This window comes from Sus scrofa, chromosome 5 (assembly GCF_054392235.1).
Source record: "Sus scrofa isolate SSC_HxYL_T2T_F1_AM1 chromosome 5, Sscrofa_HxYL_maternal_Yorkshire_Landrace_v2.0, whole genome shotgun sequence".
In the NCBI taxonomy this organism is placed as follows: domain Eukaryota; kingdom Metazoa; phylum Chordata; class Mammalia; order Artiodactyla; family Suidae; genus Sus; species Sus scrofa.
The window spans coordinates 21809378-21837325 of NC_139387.1; the positions used below are offsets into that span (position 1 = coordinate 21809378).

Consider the following 27948-nt stretch of genomic DNA (forward strand, 5'->3'; position numbering starts at 1 on the left):
CGGGGTGTGCAAGGGGAGGGGGCATGGCCACGCACATGCCCCTCCACACCACACGCAGCCAAGCATCCAGCCTCCCCCTCCGCCCACCGGGGGAAGCCAGGCTCTTTACCCCAGTCTGGGCCATGCCAAAGGGTCCTGGGTTCATGCCCAAGAAGAGCACTTGCTTGGGGCCCTGGCAGTAGCGGGTGACGTAGCTGCGATGTGGCTCCCAGGCGTACTCCACAGGATTGTAGATGAGGCCCACAGGCTCGGAAAACTGTAGTTGCTTCAGCTCACCATTAAGCCGGAGCTCCTCCTCCAGGAAGCCCTCAGCCAAACTTCGAGGGGAGGGCTGGGGCTCCATAAGGGCGCCTGCAGGTTCGTGGAGGGGCCCCAGTGGGAAAGCCTGGGGCACAGCCATGCCACTGTCACCTGGAAAAGAGATGGACAGAGGTCCCAAGAGCCCTCAGCCACAGAGATGAGAGAGCCCCAGGGTGGCCAGGGCCCCCACTACCATTTCCTGGGCTCAGAAAAGACCGTGTCAATTGCCCCCCAGCCCCCTCACTCATCTCAGTTCCTGGTAATGAAGGGCCCCTCCTCTCCCCGTATCAAGTATCCTTCCTCTTCGTGGATCACCTGGAGAGCAGAACCCCAAACCTTCAATCATCCCCACTCCAAACCTCCCTTCCATCACCAGTTTGAGTCACCAGTTCCCAGGCCATGCCTAGGTTTTCAATACATGTTCACAAGGCAAACTTTGAGCACCTTTAATGTCATCCTTAATAAAACAAGTCCAGGAGTTCCTGTCGTGGCACAGTGGTTAACGAATCCAACTAGGAACCATGAGATTGAGGGCTCGATCCCTGGGCTTGCTCAGTGGGTTAAGGATCCGGCATTGCCGTGAGCTATGGTGTAGGTCGCAGACATGGCTCGGATCCCACGTTGCTGTGGCTCTGGTGTAGACCAGTGGCTACAGCTCTGATTAGACCCCTAGCCTGGGAACTCCATATGCCGTGGGAGCAGCCCTAGAAAAGGTAAAAAGACAAAAAACAAGCCCAGCCAGGATGGGCTGTGTCCTGGAAACCAATGGGCTGAAGGATGGGATGCAGGCACAAACCACACCTCAGAGACCAATTACAGGGAGCCGATTACAACAGCTTCCAGGTGGTGAGCAAGTGCTCTGTGCAGGTACCCCTCACTGACGCCCATTATAATCCCATGAGGTGGGTATCCCTGCGCCCACGTTACTGGTGAGAGGACTGAGGCTGAGCAAGCTCAAGCAAGTTGCCCAAGCCCAGTTAGCAAGAAATAAAGCTGGGATTTGAACCCAAACCATCCGACTCAAGGCTGTGCTCTTAATCACTCGTAGCCATGTGGCCTTAGATAGTCCAATCAGCCACTCTGCTAATTCTACAACCCTCCCCCCCAAGTCTACCAGACTCAGACTAGAAGCCTGCAAGCTACGTAACCCTGGCCAGAGCCTCGGATCTCCTCATCCAAATCCTAAGAAAAGCAATATCCACTTAATATTGCCATAAGAATGGAAAGAGACATTATGAGTAAAGGGGAGACTGGGGAGGAAAGAGGAAAAGGGAAGAAGAAAGAGGGAAGTGGGGAAGGAGGCAGAGGGGCTCTCCAGTGAGCTCTGTAACCCGCAAAGGCCATTCCTTCCCATCTTCCTTCTCACCACTCCCATGCAAAATCAGCGTTCTACCCTGGCTCTTCCATTCTCTTTCCCAATGCCTTTCCTATCCTAACCCCCCAAAACTGCACCCATGCCAATTCTACAAACCCAACCATATACACTGCTTGAGAGAACCAGGACTGGGCTGCCTCCTACCCCTCCACACATGCAAATCGTACCGCCCCTTCAAGATGCAGCTCAAACTATCCTTTTCCTCTGCAGGACACTGCAGAATTTGCTGTAGCCTCCTGGCCCCATCCAACCCGAGTAGGCCTGGCGTGAGGCCTGGGAATCTGTATTTTAAACAAGCTTCCTCAGGTGATTCTGATGGCTGGTGATGGCTGAGAACCACTGCATGTAACCACAGTTAGTGGCTTCTTTGTGAATTCACATCTTGCCTCCTGGACTAGACTTGAGCAGATAAGAGCGGCGACCCTGTTCAACTTCCCCCAGTATCTTCAAGGTCCCAGCTTTTATTAGGCAGTCAACAAACACCTGCTCAGCTGTCTCCAACCCACCTTTTTCAATCCTGTTTAAAACTACCTTCTACCAAGGAGCCTCTCCTGATGGACTCCTCCCCACTTCTATATCCTGAGTTCACTCAAGGCTCAGCTGCCTGCTTTGTACTCTGCTTGTTTCCAAGGGTCTGATAGGCTCTGGGTGTGTTTCCATCACATCTGGGCCTCCCACAGGGCAGGGACCATGGTTCTCCTCCCTCTCAAATCCCTGCCCAGGTCAAGAGTAACCTCATCCCCAAAATGGAATTTCAGGGTTGACACAACAGCTTGATCTATCAATCTGTTCTCTGACCCTAGCCTAGGGGAAGGGGGGGTGGGCAGGGAACAGAGACAAACTCAGGAGATCTTTCCCTAGACTGATCTTAGAAGTCCTTAACTGATCTGTCTAGGTGGCTACCCAGGGCCAAGTGGACTCAAACAAACGCTGAGAAGGGAGCTGTGGAGAACTCAAATGTCTCAGGGGTCCTTGCTCTGCACTTCCCCAGACAACACCACCATTAGTGGACTGGACGCTCCAACACCAGACTGCTCTCAGGTCTACCTTTGATCTTTAGGGACCCATGCTAAAGACAGCAAGGCTGGGGGTACACTTAAGAGTGACAAGGCTTTATTTTCAGTGTTCCAGAATTTCAAAGCCTGATCTGATGGCATGAGCCACAGGCTGTGTATTAACTGACTCAAATTCTTGTCCTAGCTTTATCTCCAAGCTTCTTCTTTTTTTTCTTTTTTGTCTTTTCTAGGGCCACACCTGCTGCATATGGAGGTTCCCAGGCTAGGGGTCCAATCGGAGTTGTAGCCGCCAGCCTACACCAGAGCCACAGCAACTCGGGATCCGAACCGCATCTGCAACCTACACTACAGCTCACGGCAAAGATGGATCCTTAACCCACTGAGCAAGGCCAGGGATCGAACCTGCAACCTCATGGTTCCTAGTCGGATTCGTTAACCACTGAGCCCCAAAACCACTGAGCCATGACAGGAACTCCATTTTTTTTTTTTTTTTTTTAATCTCCAAGGTTCATTTCAGCAAGTCACTTAACTCTCTTCTCTATGAAATGAAAAACACAAATTCCATCCAACCTACCGCCAGCTGTTAACTGATTTATTTTTTTCAATATTTATGAATATCTTACATGATAGGCACTGTGTAGTCTCTCGGTGGGCAAGAAATCCAAAATGAATAAATGTAGGCCAGACTACACTTACTGCTTGTAAGTTTAATTATAAGACAGATAATTGTAATATGCTGTGACTCCATTTAAGGTCCTTTAAAAAACACCGTGAAAGCTCAAAGGGGAAACTTGGAAGTCCTATCTAAAGTCACCAAGAGCCAGAGACTTAGGAAATGCAGATACTTTATAAATCACAGTGTCATATCACGTTAAGGGCAGAGGAAGCGGAGGGCGATCCAATGACTAGACTTGCCATCTATGCCGACACTAAACTCAGCAAGTGCAAACGGAACCCAAAACACTAACCACTCCCCTGCCCTTGGGGGCACTCCAGGAACCCCAGGGACAATCAGCAAATCCTTAACCAGTGAAAATAATAATAGAGCATGTACTCAAAAAAAAAAAAAAAAAAAAAACAACGGCAACAACAACAAAAAAAACCACTTAATCTCTCCTCCTGGTTCCGAGGGGGCCGACGACTAAGGCTCCACAAAAAAACCTCCGCATTCGCCCGCGGGCTCCGCCCGACGGGAAAGCCTTGTTCCCGCAGGCCCCCCGAGCGGCTCCATGGGCTCCGCTCTGCCTGCGCTGGGTAAACCCCAAACGGAGCGAGGTGCCCCAAAACACAGGCATCCCGACTTCCCGCCTGCCACCGCCCAGAAGGCCGGGGAGTCCCCCGGCCAGCCCCAGCGCCCCAGGTTCCCAGCCTCCAACTTCCTACCTGGTCCGGTGCCCCATCCGGCTTCCGGTTCCTTTCTCCCGCCCCTGGGCGCAGAGGACCTTGGGAGTCGTAGTCTACTTTGTTTAGGGAAGGCGATTGGTGTAGCCGTAGCCACTTCCGCCGGAAATACTCAAATTCCCGGAAGGCATGCTAAGTTAGCCCTAAGCGATGCTGGGAGTTGTAGTTTATTCTTTACACCAGGGCTAAACCGGAAGACTTCAGAAGTGAGAGGCTAGGCCCCGTAAGGACCTTGGAGATTCTGGGTTCTATCCATATAGGGTATCACTCTTACAAAAGTTCATCCGCAACACTATTCCTAAAGAGATTGCCAGTCAAGGAGCTTGAACTGTCCCCAATCCCTGAACTCACTTGTGGATAATAACAGCAGCTAAATACCATTTCTAGCCCTCCTGCTGCCCCAGGTACAGAGAACTCTCTGCTGCAGCCCTCAAGGACTGTATATAGAACAACCACGGAGGCACTTCTGGCATCTCTAACAACTCCTTAATAATGATTCTGAGACTCTTCCATCCCCTGCCATTTTCACTTTTTCACTTCTCTCTCTCCTTAATAATGATTCTGAGACTCTTCCATCCCCTGCCATTTTCACCTTTTCACTTCTCTCTCTCCTCTGCTTTGCTATCTATGCAGCCCTATGACCTCCCATCATTCCCAATCCTCCCTCTCCGATACTCTATCCGAGACACCTTCTCTGACCAATCCCATGGCAGGACCTAACAGTTCATTTGCTCCCACCTCCCCAACCCAATGCTAATGCCCAAAGCTGTCCCATTCCTAGTTTTGTTCTTGTCCTGTATCTGGGTCTGTTTCTGTGTCCTAACTATTAAGATTTTCATTTGACTGGAAACCCCCTAAGGCCAAGTATCTTCTAGATTTCTCCCATCCCGACACACTGCATACTCCAGCACAGCAGCTACTGAGACCAGGGAGAAGCAAAGTCCTGCTGCAGGTGGCAAGGAAGGAGACCAATGAATTCCAGGACAGGAAGAGGTGAAAGAAAAAGGATGCTCCCCCTTCCCTATCATCCCCTGCTCTCCTACCAACATATAAAAACTTAAGAGTGTGGCAGGAGCTCCAGGGAACTATAAGCAGTGGTCCTCTGAACCAAAGGTGAGAAACCACCCCCACCCTTAAGACTTTGGAAACTGTTATTCACTGGAATCATACCTTAACAAAGTCCATTATTTCCTGAGCTTTCATTGGTACCAGATTCTCTCCCTCTCTGTGTCTTTGCCTTTCTCTGACTATGTAAGTATAACTTTATCCCTAGTCTCTTGTATCGATTTCCCTGTGTATCTCTAACTCCCTCTGTGTCTACTTCCCTGTCTCTGCCTTTTTCTCTGGAATGAGTGAAATAAGAGTATCCTGGACTGACAAACTTTGAAAAGCTTATGATTACCTAAGGGGACAGGTTGGGAGGGAGAGGGATGGACTGGGGGTTTGGGATTGGCATATGCACACTGAGTTATATGGCATCATTGGCTAAAGGGGACCTGCTGTTTATATAGCACAGAGAACTCTAGCCAATATTCTGTGATAATCTAATGTGGGAAAAGAATCTGAAAGAGAATGGATATGTGTACATGTATAACTGACTCACTTTGTGGTATAGCAAACTTATCACAACATTGTAAATCAACTATACATCAAAACTTTTTAAAAAATGGAAAAAAGAAAAAATAACAATATCCTGAACTTCTAGACTGACTCCTCACTCAGGCTCCTCTGTCTCCATAGATCTCTGCTTCTGTCTGTTTCTAAACAAAAATCAAGGGGGAAGAGGAACCATGCTGTTGTTTTTATCTAATTGCTTAAGAATTCTAGGAACCTCATCATCCTTTGGACAACCCTTCTGCCACCCCACCCCTCACCCCTTGCTGCCAAGCACTTCCAGGTTATCGTCATGACAGCCCTTCATGTTCCAAGTCTGCTGACAAGTATGAGTGAAATGAGTGATGGGTAAGCAGAGATCCCCAGGACCCTAATTCCAACATCCTGGAAGGGCTGGATAACTGTTTCCATCCCTGTAAGCCCTTTCACCCAGGGAGCCCAGAGATCAGGGAGTGCCTACATGGGGAGAAACTGAGTCTTGGGCAACGCACAGTGAGTCCCTGTCGCTGACCCCAGATGGGGCCTGGGGGCCTTCTCTGTCTCTTGTCCATGCTACTCCTTCCCACCTGGTGAGTCCCTCTGGGAAGATGGAAGTGCAGGACTCTCCTGAAGTGGGGGTGATTGGAAACAGAGACCCACATACTTTCAAGAGATAGAGCCTGGGAGATGACACTTGGGCTGGGTGGGGCCTCCCAGCCTGCCTTGTCCATGTCTTAGTCACCTGGCCCTCTGGAAAGTCTCCAAGTGGCTGGCTGACAGGAGTTTATGGATAGAGCTCTGGGGCCCGAGCAGAAGCAGACCTAGGCTATGAGCTGGACAGAGCCTAGAGAGGTGGGTCATTTCTTAGGGGCCAGCCAGGCCTGATGCAGGGCCCTCAGCTGCCTGTCAGCCTGCTCCTGGGGCTGGAGCGCAGGCGGGAAGGGGTTAACCAACTGGCTTGTTTTCCTTTGGTTTCCTTAGGCTGTATTGGGCCACGAGCGCCATCTATCGGCCTTGGGAGGTCCTAGCTCTGACTCCCAGCTCACTTGGGCGTCTAGGCTGATCTTTTCGCCCTTCCCAAGCTTCCAGGTTCCTAAAGGAGGGACGGGGGCCTGCAAGCTCAGGGCTCCAGTGAAGAAAATAGCTACTGGGGAGTGTAGACGGGGAGGGCCAGGTTTCTCCTTCCCAAGTACCAGGTATCACCCTTGTCAGCTCCCTCCACCTCTGCCCTCGGGAACCCCAAAGGGCTTCTAGTGTCTGACTTTCAGTGTGGCCGTGTCCCCCTGCCCCCCTCAGTGGGGACTCTCTCTCAGTTGCCCTTTCGGTCAGCCCAGTAAACATTAAAAGGGCTTTGGAGAGGAGAAGCGACATAGCAGAGGCCTCTAGAGTGTGGTCTGGATTTGATTTTGATTTGTCTTTTTTGTCTTTCTACAGCCTCACCTGCAGCATATGGAAGTTCCCAGGCTAGGGGTCAAATTGGAGCTGCAGCTGTGGCCTACCCTACAGCCACAGTAATGCCAGATCCAAGCCATAGCTAGGACCTACATGACAGCTTGTGGCAACGCCAGATTCTTAACCCACTGAGCGAGGCCAGGGATCGAACCCGCATCCTCATGGATACTAGTGGGGTCCTTAACCCACTGAGCCACAACGGGAAGTCCCGTTCAAATCCCAGTTCTGCCACTTACTAGGGTTGATCAGGGGCAAGTTACTTAATTTCTGTGTGCCTCAGTTAGCTCAACTGTAAGATGGGGTAATCACCGAAATCCATGTTTTCTTTTGTGATAATTAAGTGACCATTTTGTAGGGTGCTTCGGGTGGTATGTGTAGCACAGGATTAAAGGTTAGTTCGTGGTATTATGACCATGCACCAGGGTCATAACAACGCCGATGCTAATCTGAGGCCCCCATAAAGCCACATCAGACACACGAGCACAGAGGACAAGACTGGGTAACTCGTCCCTGGAGATCACCACAGAGACAGTGACCCATATGGGCTAGGTTTGGGGGTTGGATGATGAAGAAAGTGTTTTCAGGGCTCCAAGATCTGCAGGAAATGGGATAAGAGGAAGCTCTAGGAAGAAAAGACATTAAGGAAGAGGCATTCACAGGCCCTTAAAAGGATTTTGATTTTGAGGCGTGGGGTGAGCTAGAACCACTTTATCCCAAAGATATGTCCTCCGTGGTGCAAGCACAAAAGTCTCAGGGTTTGGTCAGGCTCCAAGCCGCCAAGAGCCCTCATATCACAGCCACATCCCAGCGCTCTGGGGGGATTTGACCCTCGAGGTCTCTGCCCCAGGGCTGGTGAGGAGGGAACTCAAATGGAGAAAGCTGTCTGCACATCCTGCTCCCATCTCCCTCCTAGAACTGGACTAGCAGAGGAGCCAGGCTGTGGATTCATCCACGTGTTTCTTAGCAGATTTGAGCATCTCCCCAAGTCAGTCTTCCATATCACTGCCTTCATCTACCTTCCTGGAAAATGGGCACTTAGGATTCTCCCCACACAGAGGGGCCAAGGGATATCGCCTCAGTTAAGGCAGAAATGCAGAGCCAGCAGGCTCCCTAGCCCAGCCTCACTGCCCCACCACCCCACCTCAGCCCCACAGCAGCACAGACTAGCTCTATGGATTGATGGCTCTTAGCTGGAGGCAGGTGACAACTTCCAACGTCTCTCCAGCTCGGGTGTTCTCCCTCTCCTGAGGCCTGGACGCCTGGGTCCCCAGGAGACAGAGCAGGGACTGGCTAGATGGGCTGATTTGCATCGCTTACTTGGGAAGCAATTATCGGAGGAGCTGTCAGCTCTGCGCAGCGCTCTCCTCGCTAATCGGATTTTGCCAGAGCCTGGGGCTGGGGGGGAGCTGAGTAATTGGGCTTGATGCAGTGGTGGGAGATGTCGGGGCCAGAAGGCTGGACAATCTGTCTGAGTGGCGTTAGAGTTGTCCAGAGCAATTATCCCCAGGGGGCCACCCAGACCTCAGACAGACAGACAGCCAAGGGGATCCGTCTGCTCACCGGGCCCTGCAGCAGGAGGATGGAAGTTCCACTTTGGGCAGAGGGGGAGGCCCGTCTCCCACAGGTTGAGTTGAACTAAGCCACTGAGAAGAGGAGTCAGGTTAAGTCTGGAAGAGGGGCTGAGTAGCCACGTGGGCAGAGGACCCGAGAACCCCAGCTTCCAGCCCACTCACCTCCCAGACCCTGCCCTGCCCTCCCAGCAAACCAGCCACGGTGCAGGAACTTGGCCAAGGAGAAGTTCTCCCAGCCCTGCTCATCCCCCTGCCATGCTCCCAGAGCACACGCTCCACCTGCCCCTACCTCTGGCACTGTCATTTGCCTTCTCTTGTCCCTGCAGCCTTCTACCCACCCCCTCCTTCCCACCCACACTGGCCCACTCCATCTCTCCCCAAATTTTCCAGCAGAATGCTGACCCCTCTCCCTGCCTCTGGCCACCAACCCATACCTTTCAGACCAGTGAAGTTGATGACAAGAACCTTTACCGAGTGCTCCTTCTACACGAGACACTGCCCTAAGGACTTCCCTCCCGTGCGTTCTCCTGTCTCATCCTCACACTAACACCGTGAGGGACACGCTCCGCAGCCCTGTTGCTAAGGAGGACACTGCCACTGGCTGAACTTCTCAAAGGAGGGACCACTGCTGATCTTCGCATCCCAAGCCACCAGGGCAGCCCTGGCGTGTGGTTCATGTGCAATAAATATCTACCTGCTGAATCAATGATTGACTGAGTGATGTAGCCCCCCCCCCCACTTCTGGCTGACCTCCAAGTGACATCTACATGGGCTGCTGCCCCCCCGCAGGTCCTACCCCCCACTTCCCTTACCATCGCAGCTTGATCTCCCTCACACGCCTGCACACACTCTGTTCCTCTGCTGCCTTTGCCCATCTTGCCCCCCTCGCCTGGAACATTCTTCCCTTCCCATCTCCACCACTGAATACACATTCTGCCCGCTCCCCAAGGCCCACAGCAAATGCCACCTCCCCTGCGACGCCTTCCCTGATCCGCCCTTTGCACGAACCTCCCTGGCGAGTTTCACTTATTGCTGAAATGTCTTACAGCCCCTGCTGTGAATTTTGAGAGACCAACACTCAGCCTTCTCTCTCCTGAACACAGGCCCTCTGCTTTGTACCTGCTAGGTGCTCAATAAATCCCTGTTGAAAACACGGATATCTGCTCCCTGTTTTTATCTCGTTCGGAGATGTTCTTACGGTGGATTGAAAGCATCGCTGAACCTTCAAGGGCACTCGGAGCTGAGGGTCTGGCACTTACCAGCGGCGTGACCTTAGGATGATCATCACCTCTCTGAACCTGGGGCTGGTCATCTCGTTCTTCACCTGGAAGAGAGGATGACAACGGCTACCTTGCGGGCCCAGGGAGCCACCCTCATCGTATCTGCTTATCTGTCTCTGAGCTGTGGAGGTCTGTCTCTCTCTCTCCATCTTTCTGCCTCACTGCTGAGCCTCTGCCTCCCAGACCCCCATCAATTCAGGCGTGCAGCCCAGGAGTCCTATCACTCAGCCCCCTCACTGTCACTCAGGCATGTCAATTTTCCTGATGCTACCGTGGGTGGGGGGAGGGGAGGGCCTCGCCCTTTCCCAGGGTGACCAGAGGACCAGCCCCGCATTGGCTCCCTCTCCTCCTTAACAAGTGAGGCCTGTGTTCTCCCTCTGAAAATATTAATAATAAAGAATCAAGGCACTGGGCATGAACCGGATGCAAATTGGCCCCAATTCTCAGCCCAAGGAAGAAAATGCCTAAGCTATGGACTCTGAGAAATCCCGGGCTCGTTTGCATGTCATTTGCATTATATTTACATGTGATCAATTTCATGTTCAAATGCACAATCCTCCCTCCCCAGTTTTTCTCCTCCAGGGTCCCCACAGCCACTGCCCCTCATCATTCCCCGCAGCCCCTGCCTCTCTTCCCCCAGCCCCTGTCACAGTCCTCCTCACCCTTCTCCTCCTCCTTCCTGCCAGGTTCCCCAGCGCCACCCCCTCCACTTCCTCTACCCACAAGGACCCACTTTCCCAACACCCAAAACAGATTCCTGGGGTCTTACCCCTCAGTTCAGGAGGGGCATCCCGGCCTGCCCCCTCCCACCCTGAGCCGGGCGGGCACAGCAGACAGCAAGCGCGCCTCTCAGCAAATCCCAGCCCCATTCAGCCTGGTGATTAATGGCGCTGCCCTCCCCATGAACCTGCCTTTAATACTGAGGAAGTTATGAAACCGCTATACATCAGCAGCTCCGGCCCCACTGCCCCCGCCCGCCTCCTCCGCTCCGCCACCCCCCACCCTCCAGCTCCCTCTTCAAAATCTCATTTGGGCTCCTGCCGCCTGGGCCCACCCCTCCTCTGGCCTTTGCTGGGAGGAGGGGGTGTCTGCCCCTGCTGCCGTCCTGGTGAGGTCCCACATCTCATTTTCCCTTCCTCTCTCCCCCCTGCTCCGCCCTCTCTCCCTCCACCCCCCCCCCCCATGGCTGCATCTCCGGACCCATTTAGAATTGCTGACATTTTATCTGCATTACATACATCACTCCGTCCCCAGCAGCCATCTCTCATGGATTGTTGGGGGGCGGGGGCAGGGTGGTCCTGAGCTTGGGAAGATGGTGGGGAAACCGGGTGGAGGAGAGGAGATAGATAGCACTTCCTCTACCTTCTTCCCCCCCGCCCCGGGCCCTCTCCCCTGCCACCTGGGAGCTTGTGCGGGTGGGACCTAGGGTAGGTGATGGCAGAGGCTGGTATCCTACCCTCCTCAAGCAAGTTCCTCTTACTTCACATCAAAAGACATTTTCTTAGACGGCACAGACCAGGGAAGGTCATGTGGTCCAAACCTCCCCTCCCCCGGTGGGACTCCTCTACAAAAGATTATGATGGCAGTTATTTAATCTCTCTAGGCTGACCTGTCCTAATAGCCCCCGTTCCTACCTACTGGGAAGTCCCTCTGAATGTCTAACTCCTGTGCCTCATGCTGCAGTCATTTTCTTCCTGCTTTGTCCTTAGGAGGTGGAACAGCAGTATCACCTCTCAGATGAATTAAACCCTTTGTTCTGATGCCTGAGCCATGAGAAATACAGTCACCAGCCCACACCCCTGAGTCTTATAAACACAGTAAGAGGCAGAGGGTGGGGCCCCTTAGAAAGGAGGAAACTGAGACCCAAATTCAGGAGGAGGAGTGAACCTGTCCGAAACCAGGAGGCAAGGACCCCGGGGTCCCACGATCCCAGTGAGCAGTTCATGGAGATGAAGAAGGCAGAGGCCAGCAACAGATAGAGAGGTCTAGACCAAGAGACAGACAGCAGAGGGGAAAGGGGGGCGGGGGGAGCTGGGAGAGAGACAGGCAAACAAAGAGACAAACAAACAAAGAGCTAGACAGACAAAGGGACCATCCGCCAGAGACAGGCAGACAGGCAAGAGGAAGCCAACAGAGGCGCTGGTTGGCGTGTCCTGAGCGGACCCATGAGACGGTCTCTGTCTGTCTGCCTGTCAGTCAGGGTCTCTGGGGCTTCCTGCCCACGGGGTCCACATCTCTCCGTTTTCCTGGAAATGTGTCTTCTCCTCGGGCCTCTCCACACCCCATCTCTTACCCTTCAGTCTCCCCAGCCCTGCCCCATCCCTGTTGCTCCTTCTCTCAAGACATCTTTCTGACCTGCCCTGCACTCCCCTCTCAGGGAGATTCAGACACTTCCTGTGGGCTTTGGGCAGCTCCCACAGGAACCGGGCCAGTCCTCCAGGGATGGACAGGATGGCCAAGGGCTCCAGCTCAGGGGACAGCTCCCAGGTCTGCTGAAGAGAAAGAGCAGCATAGGAGTGTGTCCCCATGTCTGGCAGGCGTAGCCAGTGAGGCAGGAGGAGCCCTGGAGGAGGAGGTGAAAAGTCCCTCGGCCTCCACCTCCTCCTGCGGCTGGACCTCAGACTGCACAGACCTCAGGCAGTGGATGGAGAGGGGAGTGGCTGGTTTACATGTTGTTTGCATCTCATTAGCATGTCCCTGACTCCCAGTCATCCCACAGACCCTGTCTCTCCAATACCAGGCTCTCTCCAGCTCAGTGTGGTCGCTTGGAGGGCTGGGGGCGGAGAGAGGGTGGGTTCACAAACGGGTGCCTAGACGTCTTTCTCCCGCACCTCCTTCTGGCACAAGTCACACACACCTGCCCTGCTAAGGGGCACCTCCTCTCCCACCTTGGGGCCAGCCTCTCAGCCCCATGTGCCAGCCACATGGTCCTCCGGACATGACTCACCGTCTTGCCTCTGAGCTTTGTGCCCATATTTCCCCCAGCCTTCCCGCTGCTCTCTGTTTAGCCAATATCAGCATCCCTTAAGGCCAGGCCCCAAGCCCCCCTCTTCCACGAAGACCTGGTCACACAGCTCAGAGTGGCCATAAGACTACAGTTGTCAATACTAGAAGACACCTCAAGAAACCACCCCCATACATAGAGAACAGACTTGTGGTTGCCAAAGGGGAGATGGGGGAGGGAGAGAGATGGAATTGGGGGGGTGAGTAGATGCAAACTATCACATTTATTTACTTATTTATTTATTTACTTTTAATTTTTTGCTTTTTAGGGCCGCACTCGCAGCATATGGAAATTCTCCTGCAAGGGGTCGAATCAGAGCTGCAGCTGCCAGCCTACACCACAGCCACAGCAACGTCAGATCCAAGCCACGTCTGCGACCTACACCACCACAGCCCACGGCAACACCGGATCCTCAACCCACTGAGCAAGACCAGGGATTGAACCTGCATCTTCATGGAGACTAGTTGGATTCGTTTCTGCTGAGCCACAAAGGGAACTCCAGCAAACCATTACGTTTAGAATGAATCAACAATGCAGTCCTACTGTATATAACACAGGGAACTATATCAAACCTCCTGGAATAGACCGTGATGGGAAAAAACATAAAAAAGAACATATAGGAGTTTTCTCGAGACACAGTGGGTTAAGGATCTGGTGTTGTCACTGCAGCAGTTTGGGTCACTGCTATGGTGCAGTTTTGATCCCAGGCCCAAGAATTTCCACATGCTGCAGGCACAGTCAAAATAAAGAATAAACAAATAAAAATAATTTTTAAGGAGTTCCTGTATCTCCCTGACTTGGTCAGTTAAGGACAAGACATTGTCTTTGTGAAGATGTGGGTTCGATCCCTGGCCTCGCTCAGTGGGTTAAGGATCCAGCATTGCCACAAGCTGTGGCATAGGTCACAGATGTGGCTTGGATCTGGTGTTGCCATGGCTGTGGCGTAGGCCTCAGCTGCATCTCTGAGTTGACCCCTGGCCTGGGAACTTCCATATGTCAAAAAATAATAATAACAACAATAATGATAATAGTTTTTAACAAGAATGTCTCTGTGTGTATAACTGAGTCACTTTGCTGTAGAGCAGAAACGGGCCCAACAGCGTAAATCAACTGCATGTTAATTAAAAAAAATTTTTTTAAAGAAACTACAGTTTATCCTACCTGTCTTCAGGTAAATGCTGCATCACTGTCCCTATTATATAGATGAGGCAAATCGAGGCTCAGGATAAGTTAAGTAAGTTTCTGAGGACAGGATAGGCAGCAACAGGGAGGAAGTGAGAGCCCAGAGCACTCCTCTCAGTGTCCCTTGTCCTACCCTCTCCTTGTCCTTCATTTGTCTGGGAGCAATGCCCTGTTCTGGAAGCCTCTTGTCTGGCCAGTGAGCAAACCATTAGAGATTGTTGCTGAACTTTTCCCGGATTGGAATTTTAGTCTCCCGCAAGCTCCCTGGGCTCCAGCCACACAGGACTATGAGCAGTTCCCTGATTTCTCCTTGCCCCTTCTTAGCGACATGTCTTTGCCCAGGGTGGGTCCCTCTGACAGGACTGCCTTTCTTCCCATGCCCTTATGAAGTGGAAAAACTCCAGCGCATCCCTCAAAACCCAGCTGAACTCTCACCTCCTCCGAGAAGCCTTCCTTGATATTCCTCCGTGAGCCCCCCAGCCTCATATTTAAATCTTCGAGGCAGCACTTGTCACACTGCTGCTGACATCTTCCAAGTGCAGGGATCACCATGCCCCGCTCAGCACCTTCTCCAAACACACATTGTTTAACCGGACCCGATTTCATTACCACCATCCTTGCCAATCCAGATCCACGAACAGAAGTATCGACCTCTCTTAGGGAGGTCAAGGAGAAGAGCCAAGACATCTGAGCAATATGCATGAGGAGAAGCCACTCTAATGCGGAGGAGAAGAAGCCCAAGGAGGACTTTGCAGGAGGCAGAGCCGCGATGCCTCCACCACGGGCTGGCCCACCTTCACCTTCAGCCTGCAGAAGTCCCAGCGCCTCTTCCGGGGCAAACTGGAGGTGGTACGCATTACACAGCAGCAGGAGAACCCCAAGGTCCTGTCCCACGTCACGAGGAAGTTCATCACCCACTGGGGCAAGAGGAAGGCGGCCCAGGGTACCCTGCAACAAAGCCTGGACCAGGGGCCCAGGATGTGTGTATCTCGATTTTCTAAATGAACCTTTTCACCAAACTAAATGCAGCACAGAGAGAGGAGTGTGGAGGAACAGAGGAATAGAACCGAGGGAAGAAGGGGGAACAGGAAGAAAAGGGGCGGGGGTGGGGGGAGAGTCAGAGAAGGGCAGTAAGCAAAGGGGGGAGGAGAAGCCGGGAGACCACACCTGCGACCCTCAAGCACATCCAGCAGAGACCCCAGCCTTGGGCCTATCAGCCCGGGCACATCTTCTCCAAGAACGAGTGAGGCTGGGGAGGGGGTGGACAGAGGCACCCCCTGGCCCGTGTGCCCCGGGCTGTCACCCATACGATCCACAGAGCTCCCCCAGGGGGCAGGAGGTATTCTTCTCACCTACAGGTGGAGCCACTGAGACACAGAGACATGCCATTTGCCTCCAGGCAGTGGGCTGACTCCAAAACCCCTCTCTCCCCACAGCCCAGGGCCCTCATGGCCTTGAACACAGACAAGAAAGAGGGGCAGACATTTGGCATCCCGCTTGGAAAATCAAGGTGCAGGGAGCAGAGCAGTGCCAGCCACCTCCATACCCCACAGAGGAGTGTGAGGTTCAGGGCATCTCCCACTCCAGGAAGTCCTCCCCCCCCCACACCTCCGCTTTGATGGACTCTTTGCCTCGCAGGTTGATGGCGCTCAATCTGCTCTGTTATTTCATCCTTCCCGCTGCCAGCGATCACCAGCCAGGGGAGGGAGGGTTCAGTCGTTTTCCTTCCAACAACTCCTCACAGATCTCTTCCCAACCCCAAAGCCCAAGGATCCAGCAACCTCCATGGTTCTCTGAGGCTCCGAGATGCCCCGAGGCAAGTAGTTGTATCCAGCTGTCCTCTCTAATGCCCCGTATGGAAGTAGAGATGGGAACTGTGGGTCATAGGGGACTCCTCTAGCCCACAGAACCAGAGCCTCACCCCAGCTGAACAGGCAACGTCCCTGCTTTCATCTTCCTTCAGACATCAGACCCAGTGGCTCATGCGCGTCTCTGACTGGAAGTCCCTCCTGATGTCTAACTTACATCTTTCCTGCTGCTGCCTATCCAGTCCTTGGCTATGACAGAGTTGAGTCTGCACTCTACTGGTCAGGGGGTGGGGAGGAGAAGAAGGACTGCACTTTAAGCCTGGGAGAAGAGAGGAGTGGCAATGCACAAAAGAAAGAGGAGAAGGATGGCTGCTCTACCCATTCCTTCTCCCCTAGTAGCAATAGAAATGGAAGGTAGACAGCTGAAGCCGTCCTGATAGAACGGGGTTATGAAGAGCAAAGACGGTGTCCCCCTCTGGTTGCCTCCCAGCCTGGCAGAGACCCTTCAGTGGCAGCTGCAGGAGGATGGCCAGCACTTCCAGAAAAGCTCCGTGTGCTGGTGCTGCTGGGAATCCTGGCAGCTCCAGCGGGAAGGAGAAAAACCTGGTTCCAGAGCCCCCTTGTGGCCATGTGCAGGCAGGACCGGCAGCTCTGCCTCCGTTGGCCCCAGGGCGGGGGAGGAGGGGCTGGAGACCTTGCAGCCCTGCTTCAGGGAGGTAGCCCTCTGCATCCCACCTTTGGAGAGAGGCCCAATCTGCAGCCCTGAGCTCATCACACCCGCCAGCTAACCCCAGGGACAAGGTGGGGACAGAGACCAGAAAGGGCCTCTGTAGCTCTGGGGCAAAGGCAGCTGCAAAATTGCATGGGGACACACAGGCACGCACATCCCTGGCTCCATAGATGTAAAACACACATACACACACACCACACACACACACAGACACACAGACACAGACACAGACACACACACACACACACACACACACGGATCTCCCCACAGAGAGGTGGCTCCCACAGACTCTTTGTTGTCCCCGCCCTGAGAAGATGAGGGAGGTTGGAGTGGGTGGTGTGGGCACAAGTCCCAGAGCAGGGACAATGGGCAGGGCCACGGTGGGCGGGTGCCCCACCCCATCCTTCAGTATCAGTGGGTCCCTGAGGAGCCCATGACCACTGACCACCCCTCACCGGTGTCCATGAGGGGGTCAGAGGACGGATACAGGGTGACCCTCACAGGACCTTGGGGGTGTGGAGAGACTAAGGAGAGGAAGAGCTCGCAAGTCTGGAGAGAGACCTGGCAGCCCCACTTGGGTCCGCAGCCTCCTTGGAAGTCCTTCCAAGATCTAACCTTGATCCTTCCTGCTGGGATGGGAGAGGATTTCTCTATGGGGATTACTCTGGCTTTTGCCTCTGTCTTAAACCAAACTAACACTCTGGAAACTGGAAGAGGGAGGAGGGGGAAAGCTGGCCATGGATGAGAGAAAGAGCAAGAGGCAAGGGAAGGTGGGACAGGTGACAGTCAGAAAGGGGGCATTTAAGACACTCCCCCCATATGAGAGGAAGGAACAGGGATTGTGGACTCCCCTTGAAGAAGGGATTCAGGGCTGAGGACAGGGCAGACCTCCCCAAAAAGTGTTGATGTGTCTGAAAATACTTTAAAAACCAGAGATGACAGGGAGAGGCAGGAAAGGAAGAGGAAGGGAAAACATAGGAGATGGAAAAGGGAGCATATTATCCATGAAGAGAAACAGGAGTTCCTGTCATGGCACAGCAGAATGAATCCAACTAGGAACCATGAGGTTGCGGGTTCGATCCCTGGCCTCTCTCAGTGGGTTAAGGATCTAGTGTTGCCATGAGCTGTGGTGTAGGTCGCAGATGTGGCTCAGATCCTCCTTTGCTGTGGCTGTGGTGTAGGTCACAGCTGTAGCTCCAACTTGACCCCAGCCTGGGAACCTCCATATGCCATGGGTACAGCCCTAAAAAGCAAAAAAAAAAAAAAAAAAAAAAAAAAACACAGAGAAACCAACAGAGTGGAGAAAAACCCCACAAGCTGCAGTGGTGAGAACCTACCATAGATGGTCCGTCTTAACCCCCCTGGGCCTCTGTTCACACCCCTTCACCAGAATGAGGGTCATAGCACCTGCCTGGCTCTAAATGAAAGCAACCCCATGGCTTCCTCCCAAATGCAGGCTGGCAACTGGGTCAGAACAGGAGGCAGGAGGGGCCCTGGGAGACCCCACCACCTTCCAGCTCTGATCTCATCACCTGGCTGCCCACCAGGGCCGAGGGGAAAAACATAGGTCCTGACCCCAGAGCTCGTGGGTCAGAGGGACCCAGGAATGTGAATCCTGAGTTGGCTGGCGTCTGAGAACCATTGACTTAGCCTCATGCTGTCAGTTTTCAGGGGAGGGAAGTAAGGTCCCGAGAGGCTGAGCCACCTGCCCAGGCCACCATCTGCACCCTCGTCCCCACACCCTCTGCAGGCAGGGAGAGCTTCCTCTTCATTTCAGGCCTTATCAGCTGCAGGTTCCAGCAAAAGTCTTCCTGGCCTTGCCTCTAAGTCCTGCCATGACTGGGGCCTCCATCCCTCTCTCTGACCTCTTGCTTCACCAGAACCTGAGCTGAGCCCGAATCTCTGAGGTCCTTCCCAACACCTAACACATGGGGTGTATTCATTCAACAGGAACCTGTAGCATGAATGACTCCATCTCAATCCCTCCTGGCTCTACCAAGGGGGCAGAAATTTCCTTGGAAGCCCTGGGGAAAGGCCAGGAGGAAAGCTGCTGGCTCCTGTTCCCTCCAGTCTGTGTCCTGTAAGGAGCCGATCCCTTGGCCCCAAGTCCTTCCTCAGCCACCCCCACATGGGGCTGGGAGAGCAGCCGGGCCCAGCTCTGCTTTGGGGCTTCCTTGGTGAGTCGCTGGTCTACCTCCAGGTAAACACGTGATGTCAGCAGGCCCTTTGGGAGACCAGGCAGGGCTGGGGGCCTGAAGAGACCAAGGGTTATAGATGCGCCACCACCCCACTCCCCAACCAAAGGCCAGGAGAGGGACCAACCTGATGGCCGCTGCAGGATGCAGGGGTGACGTTCTGGCCCCTGTCCAGCCAGTTTCTGCTGGAGGTCCACCCCCCAGCCAGGAGGGAGCCCACCTTCCTGCTCTTGCTACACACCTGCCCAGATCGGCAGGTCCCGCCCTGTCAGCCTCAGGGGGGTCTGTCCAGCCTGAAGCTATCCTGCCACAGAAAGCCAGGCAGGCACCGATCTTGGGAAGAACTGATGGAGCAAGAGAAAGAGAGAGTGGCCTGTCCATGTGAATTGGTCAGTATCATTCAAAATCGCCCCTGTGGGGAGTTCCTGTCGTGGATCAGTGGTTAACGAATCCAACTAGGAACCATGAGGTTGCAGGTTCCATCCCTGGCCTTGCTCAGTGGGTTAAGGATCCGGGATTGCCATGAGATATGGTGTAGGTCGCAGACGCGGCTCGGACCCCACGTTGCTGTGGCTGTGGTATAAGCTGGTGGCTACAGCTCGGATTAGACCCCTAACCTGGGAATCTCCATATGCCATGGGAGCAACCCTGGAAAAGGAAAAAAAGACAAAAACAGCAACAACAACAAGACAAAATCACCCCTGGAACCAAGTGCTGGCAGGCTGGGAACAGGTGGGATGGAGTCAACCAGGGATGCAGTGAGCTGCAGGGCTTAGGGACAGCAAGGGACAGAGAAGGTGGGGAGAAGGAAAGAGAAAGCAAGACAGAGAGGATGGTGCCAAGGCAAGAAGGGCAGCTGGCTTCCGGCTGCCTCTATTTCCCCTTTGACACTATTGCCCATCACAAGGACTCATCATGCAGCCTCACATGGGAGCCCAGCCCCACCACTGTCCAGTGGCTGGGCCTCCCTTCGGATCCCCAGAGCACTCAAGGGCCTTTCCTGGGAGAGCGCAGGGCACCTGACAGGGAGTCTGGGATAAGGCTTCCGTATCTGAACGTGCTGTATGATTTTGAGAAAGGACCTATGCCCACTAGGGCCTTTGCTTTCCCTGCTGTTACAAAACCGGGGAGGAATTCTCACTGTGGCTCAGTGGTTTAAGAACCTGACTGGTATCCTTGAGGATGTGGGTTTGATCCATGGCCTCACTCAGTGGGTTAAGGATCTGGCATTGCTGTGGCTGTAGTGTAGGCCAATAGCTGCAACTCCAATTCGACCCCTAGCCTGGGAACTTCCACATGCCAGAAGTACAGCTCTAAAAAATTAATTAAGGAAAATTTTTAAAAAACAAAGGGGACAGAGTTCCCATCATGGCACAGTGGTTAACAAATCCGACTGGGAACCATGAGGTTGCAGGTTCCATCCCTGGCCTTGATCAGTGGGTTAAGGATCCGGCATTGCTGTGGCTCTGGCATAGGCCAGGGGCTACAGCTCTGATTCGACTCCTAGCCTGGGAGCCTCCATATGCCGTGGGAGCAGCCCCAGAAAAGGGACAAAAACAAACAAACAAACAAACAAAAAAAACCACAGGGGACACACCAGGGGACACTGGAGGTCTTGAAAATCACCTCCACCTTGGCTCCCAGAGACAGCGATGCCAAGCTTAGAGATGGTGGGGGAGGGAAAGAGCCTGAACTGAGAATCCAGACTCCCTTTGTGACTCAGCCGAAACGAACCCGACTAGTATCCATGAGGATGCGGGTTCGATATCTGGCCTCATTCAGTGGGTCGAAGATCTGGTGTTGTGGCTGTAGTTCCGATTTGACCCCTGGCCTGGAAACTTCCATATGCCATGGGTGAGGCCCTAAAAAGAAAAAAAAAAAAAAAAAAAAAAGACCAACAGGCCAGAACCAGAAGGAACCAGTATGATCTGTGCACCAGTACCCCTGATGCCACCAGAAGGAGTCAAGAGAAAAGCAGCATCTCAGGCCCGGCCCCAGACCAGCTGGACCAGAATCTGCTTTTTCACAAAATCCCCAGGTGATGTAACGTTGGAACCTTTGAAAGCATCACACCTGCAGACGGCCAATTGTGTGGGTTTCACATGGAGCAGCACAGGCCTGGCTCCTCTGCTTGGTAGTGACTGAGCTTCCGTTCCCTCCTCTGCAAAGCGATGAGAAAACCCACTTCGCAGTCACCATGAGGAGGGGAGGACCACATGGAGTAAAGTTTGGCACATATTGAACCTCAGCAAGTGTCAGAGAGGTTCCTGCCATCCTATGATACTTTTTTTTTTTTTTTTTTTTTTTTTTTTGTCTTTTTGTCTTTTCTAGGGCTGCTTCCTGCAGCATATGGAGATTCCAAGGCTAGGGGTCCAATTGGAGCTGCAGCCGCCAGCTTACGCCGGAGCCACAGCAACGCAGGATCCAAGCCACATCTGCGACCTACACCACAGCTCACGCCAACGCCAGATCCTTAACCCACTGAGCAAGGCCAGGGATGGAACCCGCAACCTCACAGTTCCTAGTCGGATTTGTTAACCACTGTGCCACGACGGGAACTCCATGTGATACATTAACCTTAGTGCTTAGAGCTTCCCTAGGATGGCCTGGTTACCTCCCGGCTGTGTGATTTTGGGGCAAGGTACTCGATCTTTCTGTGCCTCCATTGCCTTATGTGTAGATTGAAAGTAAAGTCTCAAATCCCGTTGAAGGATTAAGTAATTAAATGGTTTTGGCGCATGTGGCAATGACCACTCAACGAATATTTTTACTATTATTATTATGAGAGCTCTGATCTCCAAAAATCTAGCTGTTGTCATCCAGCTAGATTTTGAGGAAGCATCTGGGGCAGGACGTCTTAGGAGGAGAGCCAGGGAGGGGAGGGCAGGACCACTTCCGGGTGGCAGCCACAGTGGCTGGGGACCCAGCAGGCCCTTGTCCTGAAGCCTCGTTTCTGAATGAGACAGCGTGCACGCCTAGGTCACACAGACACACCAACACACACTAGAAGGGCAGTGGGTTAAGAGTCTGAAAGCTCTGCCACAAACTCGCTGTGCAAACTTTAACAAGCAGCTTGACCTCTCTGTGCCCTGAGCCTCCTCAGTGGAAGAAGAGGATTGGGCTGTTAGACAGTCTCTGAGTCCCTTCTGGCTGTAACATCTGTAACATTCTGATTCCATGGTTCTGGTACATTGGAAAACATACACCTGCCCCCGTATGTGTCACAACAGTGGATGACGGCAGGGAAGAAGGCCTCCCTCCCCACCTCACCCTCACACACACAGAGGTACTGGGGCAGAAGGGAGACACTGGGGAATAAGCCTGGTATTGCCATAGGCACACAGGCCCTGGGCTCTCCTCAGGGCCCTCCTGGGTGAATTCCATCAGCAGGGCCAGGTGAGCCGGGCACACCCCTTCCCAGGCAGCACAGTCAAGCATCTGCTGCCCCCTGCTGGCCAAAGAAGGGATGGATGGCTGGCCTGCAGAGCCAGACCCAAAGGCCAGCATGGGTGGGAGGAAGGAGGTCCAGCAGGCACCCTGTCCTTAGGGGTCCCCCTTAGTCACGTCCCTTCCAGGATCCAGGTGAAGGCTGTGAGGAAAAAAAACGAGGAGAAGAAAGCCCGTTGGCTAATTTGGATCCGTTGTCAGGGAACAGAAACAGGAAACATCACACAGAACGATGATATTTACTACGTAATAGACAATTGCATTCACTCTGAGCCAGGCACTGACCTCAGTGCTTTGCAAATGTTCCCTCTTCTAGCCTCTGAGATAAGTACCAGCATGATTTCCCATTTTACAGATAAGGAAAGGGAGGCAAAGCAGTCAGAGAGTTACACAGCTAACGGGCTCCCATAGAAGTTGAACCACCCCTCAGATGAAGGTGCAGAGAAGGACCAAGTCGAGGGAGAGACACATGGACGCAGCTACAGAAACGTGGGAGAGGAGGGGGTGGGGAAGGGGAAAGAGCAGCAGGATGGCTCCGAGAGGGAGGGCAGGGAGGCGGGCTCCCCTTTGACCCCAGGGCCCCAAAGATGCTATCAGGCCAGACCCGGCCGGAAAATCCTTCCTGGATCCCTCCACATTCCAGCCTCTGCCCGGCTGGTTTTACAGCCTTGCAGTGCTGCCCGACACTGTTTATGGCAGCCCCATTCTCCAGCCCTTGTCTCCAGGCCCCAAAGGCATCTGGCCAGGCTGAGGGAGGCTTGTGGGGGCAGGGGTCCCCCGCCCAGCCTTCCAACCCCTCCTTTGAACCCTGCTGGGCGCCGGAAGGAGGGGGCTGGGTGGGCGCCACAAGGGCCCCTTCCAGGGCCGTTACTGAGTGTCTGGGGGGAGGAGGCAGACTCCCAGGCAAGGGCCACCCCCCCAGGGACCCAACCCCTGTTCTGCCCACTGCTCACTGTATGACCTTGGGCACATGATTTAACCTTCCTCAGCCTCAGTTTACCAGTAAGTAAAATGAAAATAGGAGTTCCCATCGTGGCTCAGCGGAAACATATCTCATTAGAATCCATGAGGACGCAGGTTCGATCCCTGGGCTTGCTCAGTGGGTTAGGCATCTGGCGTTGCCGTGAGCTGTGGTGTAGGCCGGCAGCTACAGCTCTGATTCAGCCCCTAGCCTGGGAACTTTCATATGCCACGGGTGCAGCCCTGAAAAGACTAATAATAATAGTAGTAGTAGTAGTACCTCATGGTTATTTTGAGAATTTGACGTATTACATATAAAGTGCCCCAAATTGTAACCGATATTATTATCTATTGCAGTTTGTAAACAAGGCAAAGAACTAGAGATTCCTGCCCCATTTAGGGGTCCTAGAAATTTTCCACTAATTCTACCTCTGAGCCAGTCCCTATGCTACAAGCTGCCTCTATCTCACCTCTCACCATGGGCGTACCCCACCCGGGCGGGCCCCACCCCAGACCCTTCAGCCTCCACACCCTCTGCCTGGGCTTGGGTGTGTTGCCCTCTGCTGGCAACAGGCAGAACTGCAGCCTCCACTCCCCTCTGGGACCTAGAAACCCAGGGCTTTGCAAGCAAAGAACCAGGGAGGCAGGGAGGTTCTCCCGTGTTCCAAGTAGTTGGGAAAACCTCCACGGAACCCAGAAAAGACCAAAGGCAACAGGTCCCAGAGAGGTTTTGAGGGAGAAGTCAAGGCCTAGAATGTCTGTGTTCCAGGCAAGAGTTTGGGCAGATGAAACTGAACGGAAGAGGAGGAATGAAAGAAGGCTTTCAACAAGGGCTTCCCGGTGATGCTGGGAGAGGTAGATCAGGGAAGGGAGCAAAGTAAGACACCTTCTTTCCAGCGAGGTCCCCACCTGACAAAGACGGGGCGAGGGAGGACATGGAGAAGAAGCAATGTGTGGTGACCCCGGAGAGACACAGAAGGGGTGAGAGGGGGCACTGGGGTTAGGAGGATCCCCCCCACACACTCCAAAGATGGGAAGAGGTTAATTGAGGCTGTCTGCTGGCAAGAGAAAGACTCTGGCGGAGCTGGAGCTGGTTCCCTGGAGTGTCTTCCAGATAACACTCAAAACCTGGCTGAAGATGAACAACTCCCAGGGAGAATCAGGAGAGAAGAGCCAAGAACCCCGCCTCCTCCGCTCTCCCTCCCTCCTTCCCCCCCACCAGCCACCACCCCGGCCCCAGTAACTAGACTGAGATGGCACTGTGTTCCCCTTCCTGACCCCCGAACTGGGGACCCACAGATCTCCCCATCCTTTGCTCTCCCACCCCTGCCACCACTGGGAGATGTCATAAGAAAGGCGGTCACCCTTGGGACTGGACGCCTGACCTTCCCTCAAAGCCATCAGCAATGGGTCCTTGAGCAATGTCAAGGGCTGCAGGGCCCGCTGTCCCATTTTTCTGCGCCCCTGGACCCTCCAGGAGGTCTGCTCTCCCCCTCCAATTCCTTTCCTGCCACCTGCCCCCTCCCTACCCCAGCACCCCCAGCACCCCCAGCTGTCAAGAATTCCAAACAAGAGCCTGGGTTCCAGGCCCCATGTTTGTGTTTATCTCACGACAGGCTCTGTCTTGTCAGAAGCTGCCCCTGCGCCTGACCCCCTGCCCTGCCCCCAGGGCTCTGCTGAGAGGATACACTGAGCAGGGACGCCCCGCAGACAGGCCCTCCTGGGGTGGGACCTCAGGGCTGTGGGGGCTGGATGCTCAGAGCAGCCTGAGCCCGGAACAGGTGGGGCTGGGCCTGTGAGGGCCGCTTCCCGTCCCCCTCAGAGTGGGGTCTTGGGGAAAGGCCTGCAAACAGGGCGCCAACGGGAGGAATAAACACAGTGCATGGAAGAGAAACCAGAGAGGCAAACATGAAACCGACCCTGAGCAGGTCATAAACAAAGCAGGACTGAGGTAAATAAAGAGCAAAATTCACCATAAACAGAAAGTGAAGTGGACTCTGACAGAAGGGCCTGGCGTGGTTAAAACCATCACTCACCCCTCCCAAGGGACCCAGGAGGGGAAGGGGACACAGGAGCACCTGGCCTGGGGAGAAGGAGGCCCTGGAAAGGGACAGAGTGAGGGACAAGAGTTCTCTGTGACCTAACAGTGCGCCACACAATGATAAGAGGGATGGAGGTGAGACTTCCAGAAGGACCGCCTGGTGTCAAGGTGGAGTCCCCAGAAGTGGTGGCGCGGGGGGGCGGGCGCAGGGGGGAGATTCAGAAGCTGAGGCCCACCCCAAACCTTGGAAGAGGAGCGCGAGTTCCTTGGGTCACACAGCAGGTTATGGCTCGGGTTCGATCCTTGGACCCAGAACTTGCACATGCAACAAGTGCAGCCAAAAAATAAAATGAAGTAAAAGCAAATTCAAATTTCAGGAGAGGAGGCGTTCCTGTCGTGGCTCAGTAGTTAACGAACCCGACTAGCATCCTTGAAGACTCTGGTTCAATCCCTAGCCTTGCTCAGTGGATTAAGGATCCAGCATTGCCGTGAGCTGTGGTGTAGGTCTAGATGTGGCTTGGATCTCTTATTGCTGGGGCTGTGGTGTAGGCTGGCAGCTGCAGCTCTGATTAGACCCCTAGCCTGGGAACCTCCATATGCCTCGGGTGCAGCCCTAAAAATACAAAAAAAAAAAAAAAAAGCTTCAGGAGAAAGGAGTTCTGAGTAGGGTAGGTAGTATGCACAAGAAGGTGCAGAAGGACTCATCAGAGACCCCAGAAAGAAAAAAAAAAAGGGGAGTTCCCGTCATGGTGCAGTGGTTACCGAATCCGACTAGAAACCATGAGGTTTCTGGTTCAATCCCTGGCCTTGCTCCGTGGGTTGAGGATCTGGCATTGCGGTGAGCTGTGGTGTAGGTTGCAGACATGGCTCGGATCTGGTGTTGCTGTGGCTGTGATGTAGGCCAGCAGCTACAGTTCAGATTAGACCCCTAGCCTGGGAACATCCATATGCCCCGAGAACGGCCCTAGAAAAGGCCAAAAAAAAAAAAAAAAAAAAAAAAAAAGAAGAAGAAGAAAACAGCATACAGGAGCCAGCAGGTAAATCCAAAACCAAAGGTCAAGAGCCAGCCACGGGCATCGCCGCTGCTTCCTCATCCTTCCTCCTGCCGGTCTCCTCCTTCCCCACCTCCCCCTCTCTGGTCTCTACCTCCTCTGCTTCTCTTCCTGTCTGGTGGCATCCACCTCTTTCCAAAGCATCACGTTCAAAGGCAAAACTTTGCGTCAATCCGAGCATCGCTTTTCTATAGCAACTGACCCGCCAGACTGAGGTTGTGGGGACCTCTGCAACATTTAGGACTTGCCTCTGTCTCTCCTCACCAGGTCCCTCCCTATTCTCACCCTGCCCCCCACCCACACCCACACACTCGCAAGTGCAAGTTCTCTTCATTTTCCTTTCACTTTTGTGGGTACACAACAGCCCCTACATCTTGCATGTGCCCAAACCGTGGAAATCAGAAAGAGAAGGATGAACTTGGAACCTGCCTTTGCAAAGAGACCCAGGTAGACCCCATTCAGTTCCTAATCTCTCAGCATGGCTGGGAGAGTCCGGGGAAGGATGGGGCCTCTAAACCTTCCCAAAGCTTCCCAGGACCAGGAGAAGGTCCAGATACTGTCAAGACCCTAGAGCTATAACCTGCCCCCCTGCTGCCCCCACCACCCACCACCACACAATTACTATTCATAGTACACAGCTGGGTGATTAATGACCTGATTAATAATTACTCAGGCTAATAAAATAATTAATTAATTTGGCAAGCCATTATTTATCTGTTCATCCCCAGCCTGAAACTCTTCAACTAGGAGTTTGGGAATCTCCCCTCCAGGCTCTTTCAGAAATGTGATCATTAATGCGAGTAAGGAAGCTGGCGGGGGGGGGGGGGGGGGGGGGGGACTTCTCCATCCTGAGACCCACCCAAGGTAGAAGAGGAGAGGGCCCGAGGGCTTTCTGAGAATGCAGATGGGAAGGGCTGAAACAAACTGACCAGGCAAGCCCCAGCCCTGGAAGGAGCTGTCCAGGGAGGTCTGGGGTGCGGCTGGGAGGACACTTGGCGGGGGCGGGGGCGGGGGTGGGGGAGGAGCCCACAACAGGGAGTTGGGGGGGGTAGGGAGCCGAACACCCAGGTTTGGGGAATTCTTGGATGTGTTCTCTCCAGCAAATGATTGATGACACCATTTTCAACAAATGATCTTTATCTCGCCTCTTGTCTCCCAAATTTATGATTTTGCCCCCAAGCTCCAGGCTAGACCTGCAAGGATCAACCGGGTGAGTCCTGGGCTTGGGGGAGGGCTGACTTGGGGTGGGCTCCAAAAATCAGTGGGGTGTCTCCAGGACTCTGAAGAGGGGAGAAGCCTCCCCGCTACCATCTATTTCGGGGCTCTTGAGAAAGAGAGCTCTGCGTAGGACTTCGATTTGAGTTTCTAGAACCTACAGGGTCTGAAGCACCCACCTCTCAGTAGGGAGGGGAGCAAATCCCAGGAAGAGAGAGGGGACAGCTGATCTCCTGGGAGCTGGGAAGGGAGGCCGAGTCTGGCCCCAGGACTGAGGGAGGGAGATGACTGGCACATAAAGCCACTCTTTAAGCAGGTGAGCGTAT

At 53.6% G+C, this 27948-nt stretch overlaps 1 protein-coding gene across 12 annotated transcripts in view; it reads right to left on the bottom strand.

Annotated features, from left to right (window-relative positions):
* Positions 1–27948, bottom strand: part of SMUG1 (single-strand-selective monofunctional uracil-DNA glycosylase 1) — a 79360-nt gene that overhangs the window by 45671 nt on the left and 5741 nt on the right. For 4 of the 12 annotated variants that reach the window (XR_014803263.1, XR_014803265.1, XR_014803264.1 and 1 more), the window contains exons 1-2: positions 4075–4112; positions 110–411 (exon numbers count right to left, since the gene is read on the bottom strand). Coding sequence is in view for 7 of the 12 variants with exons in the window: in XM_001927219.6 (XP_001927254.1) it covers positions 110–400 (291 nt within the window). In the remaining 5 variants the exon portion in view is untranslated. Of the gene's footprint in view, positions 1–109; positions 412–2929; positions 4113–9967; positions 10033–10757; positions 11099–27948 lie in introns of those variants that run through there. The other 8 variants (XR_014803267.1, XM_084955829.1, XR_014803266.1 and 5 more) reach the window with 7 other exon arrangements.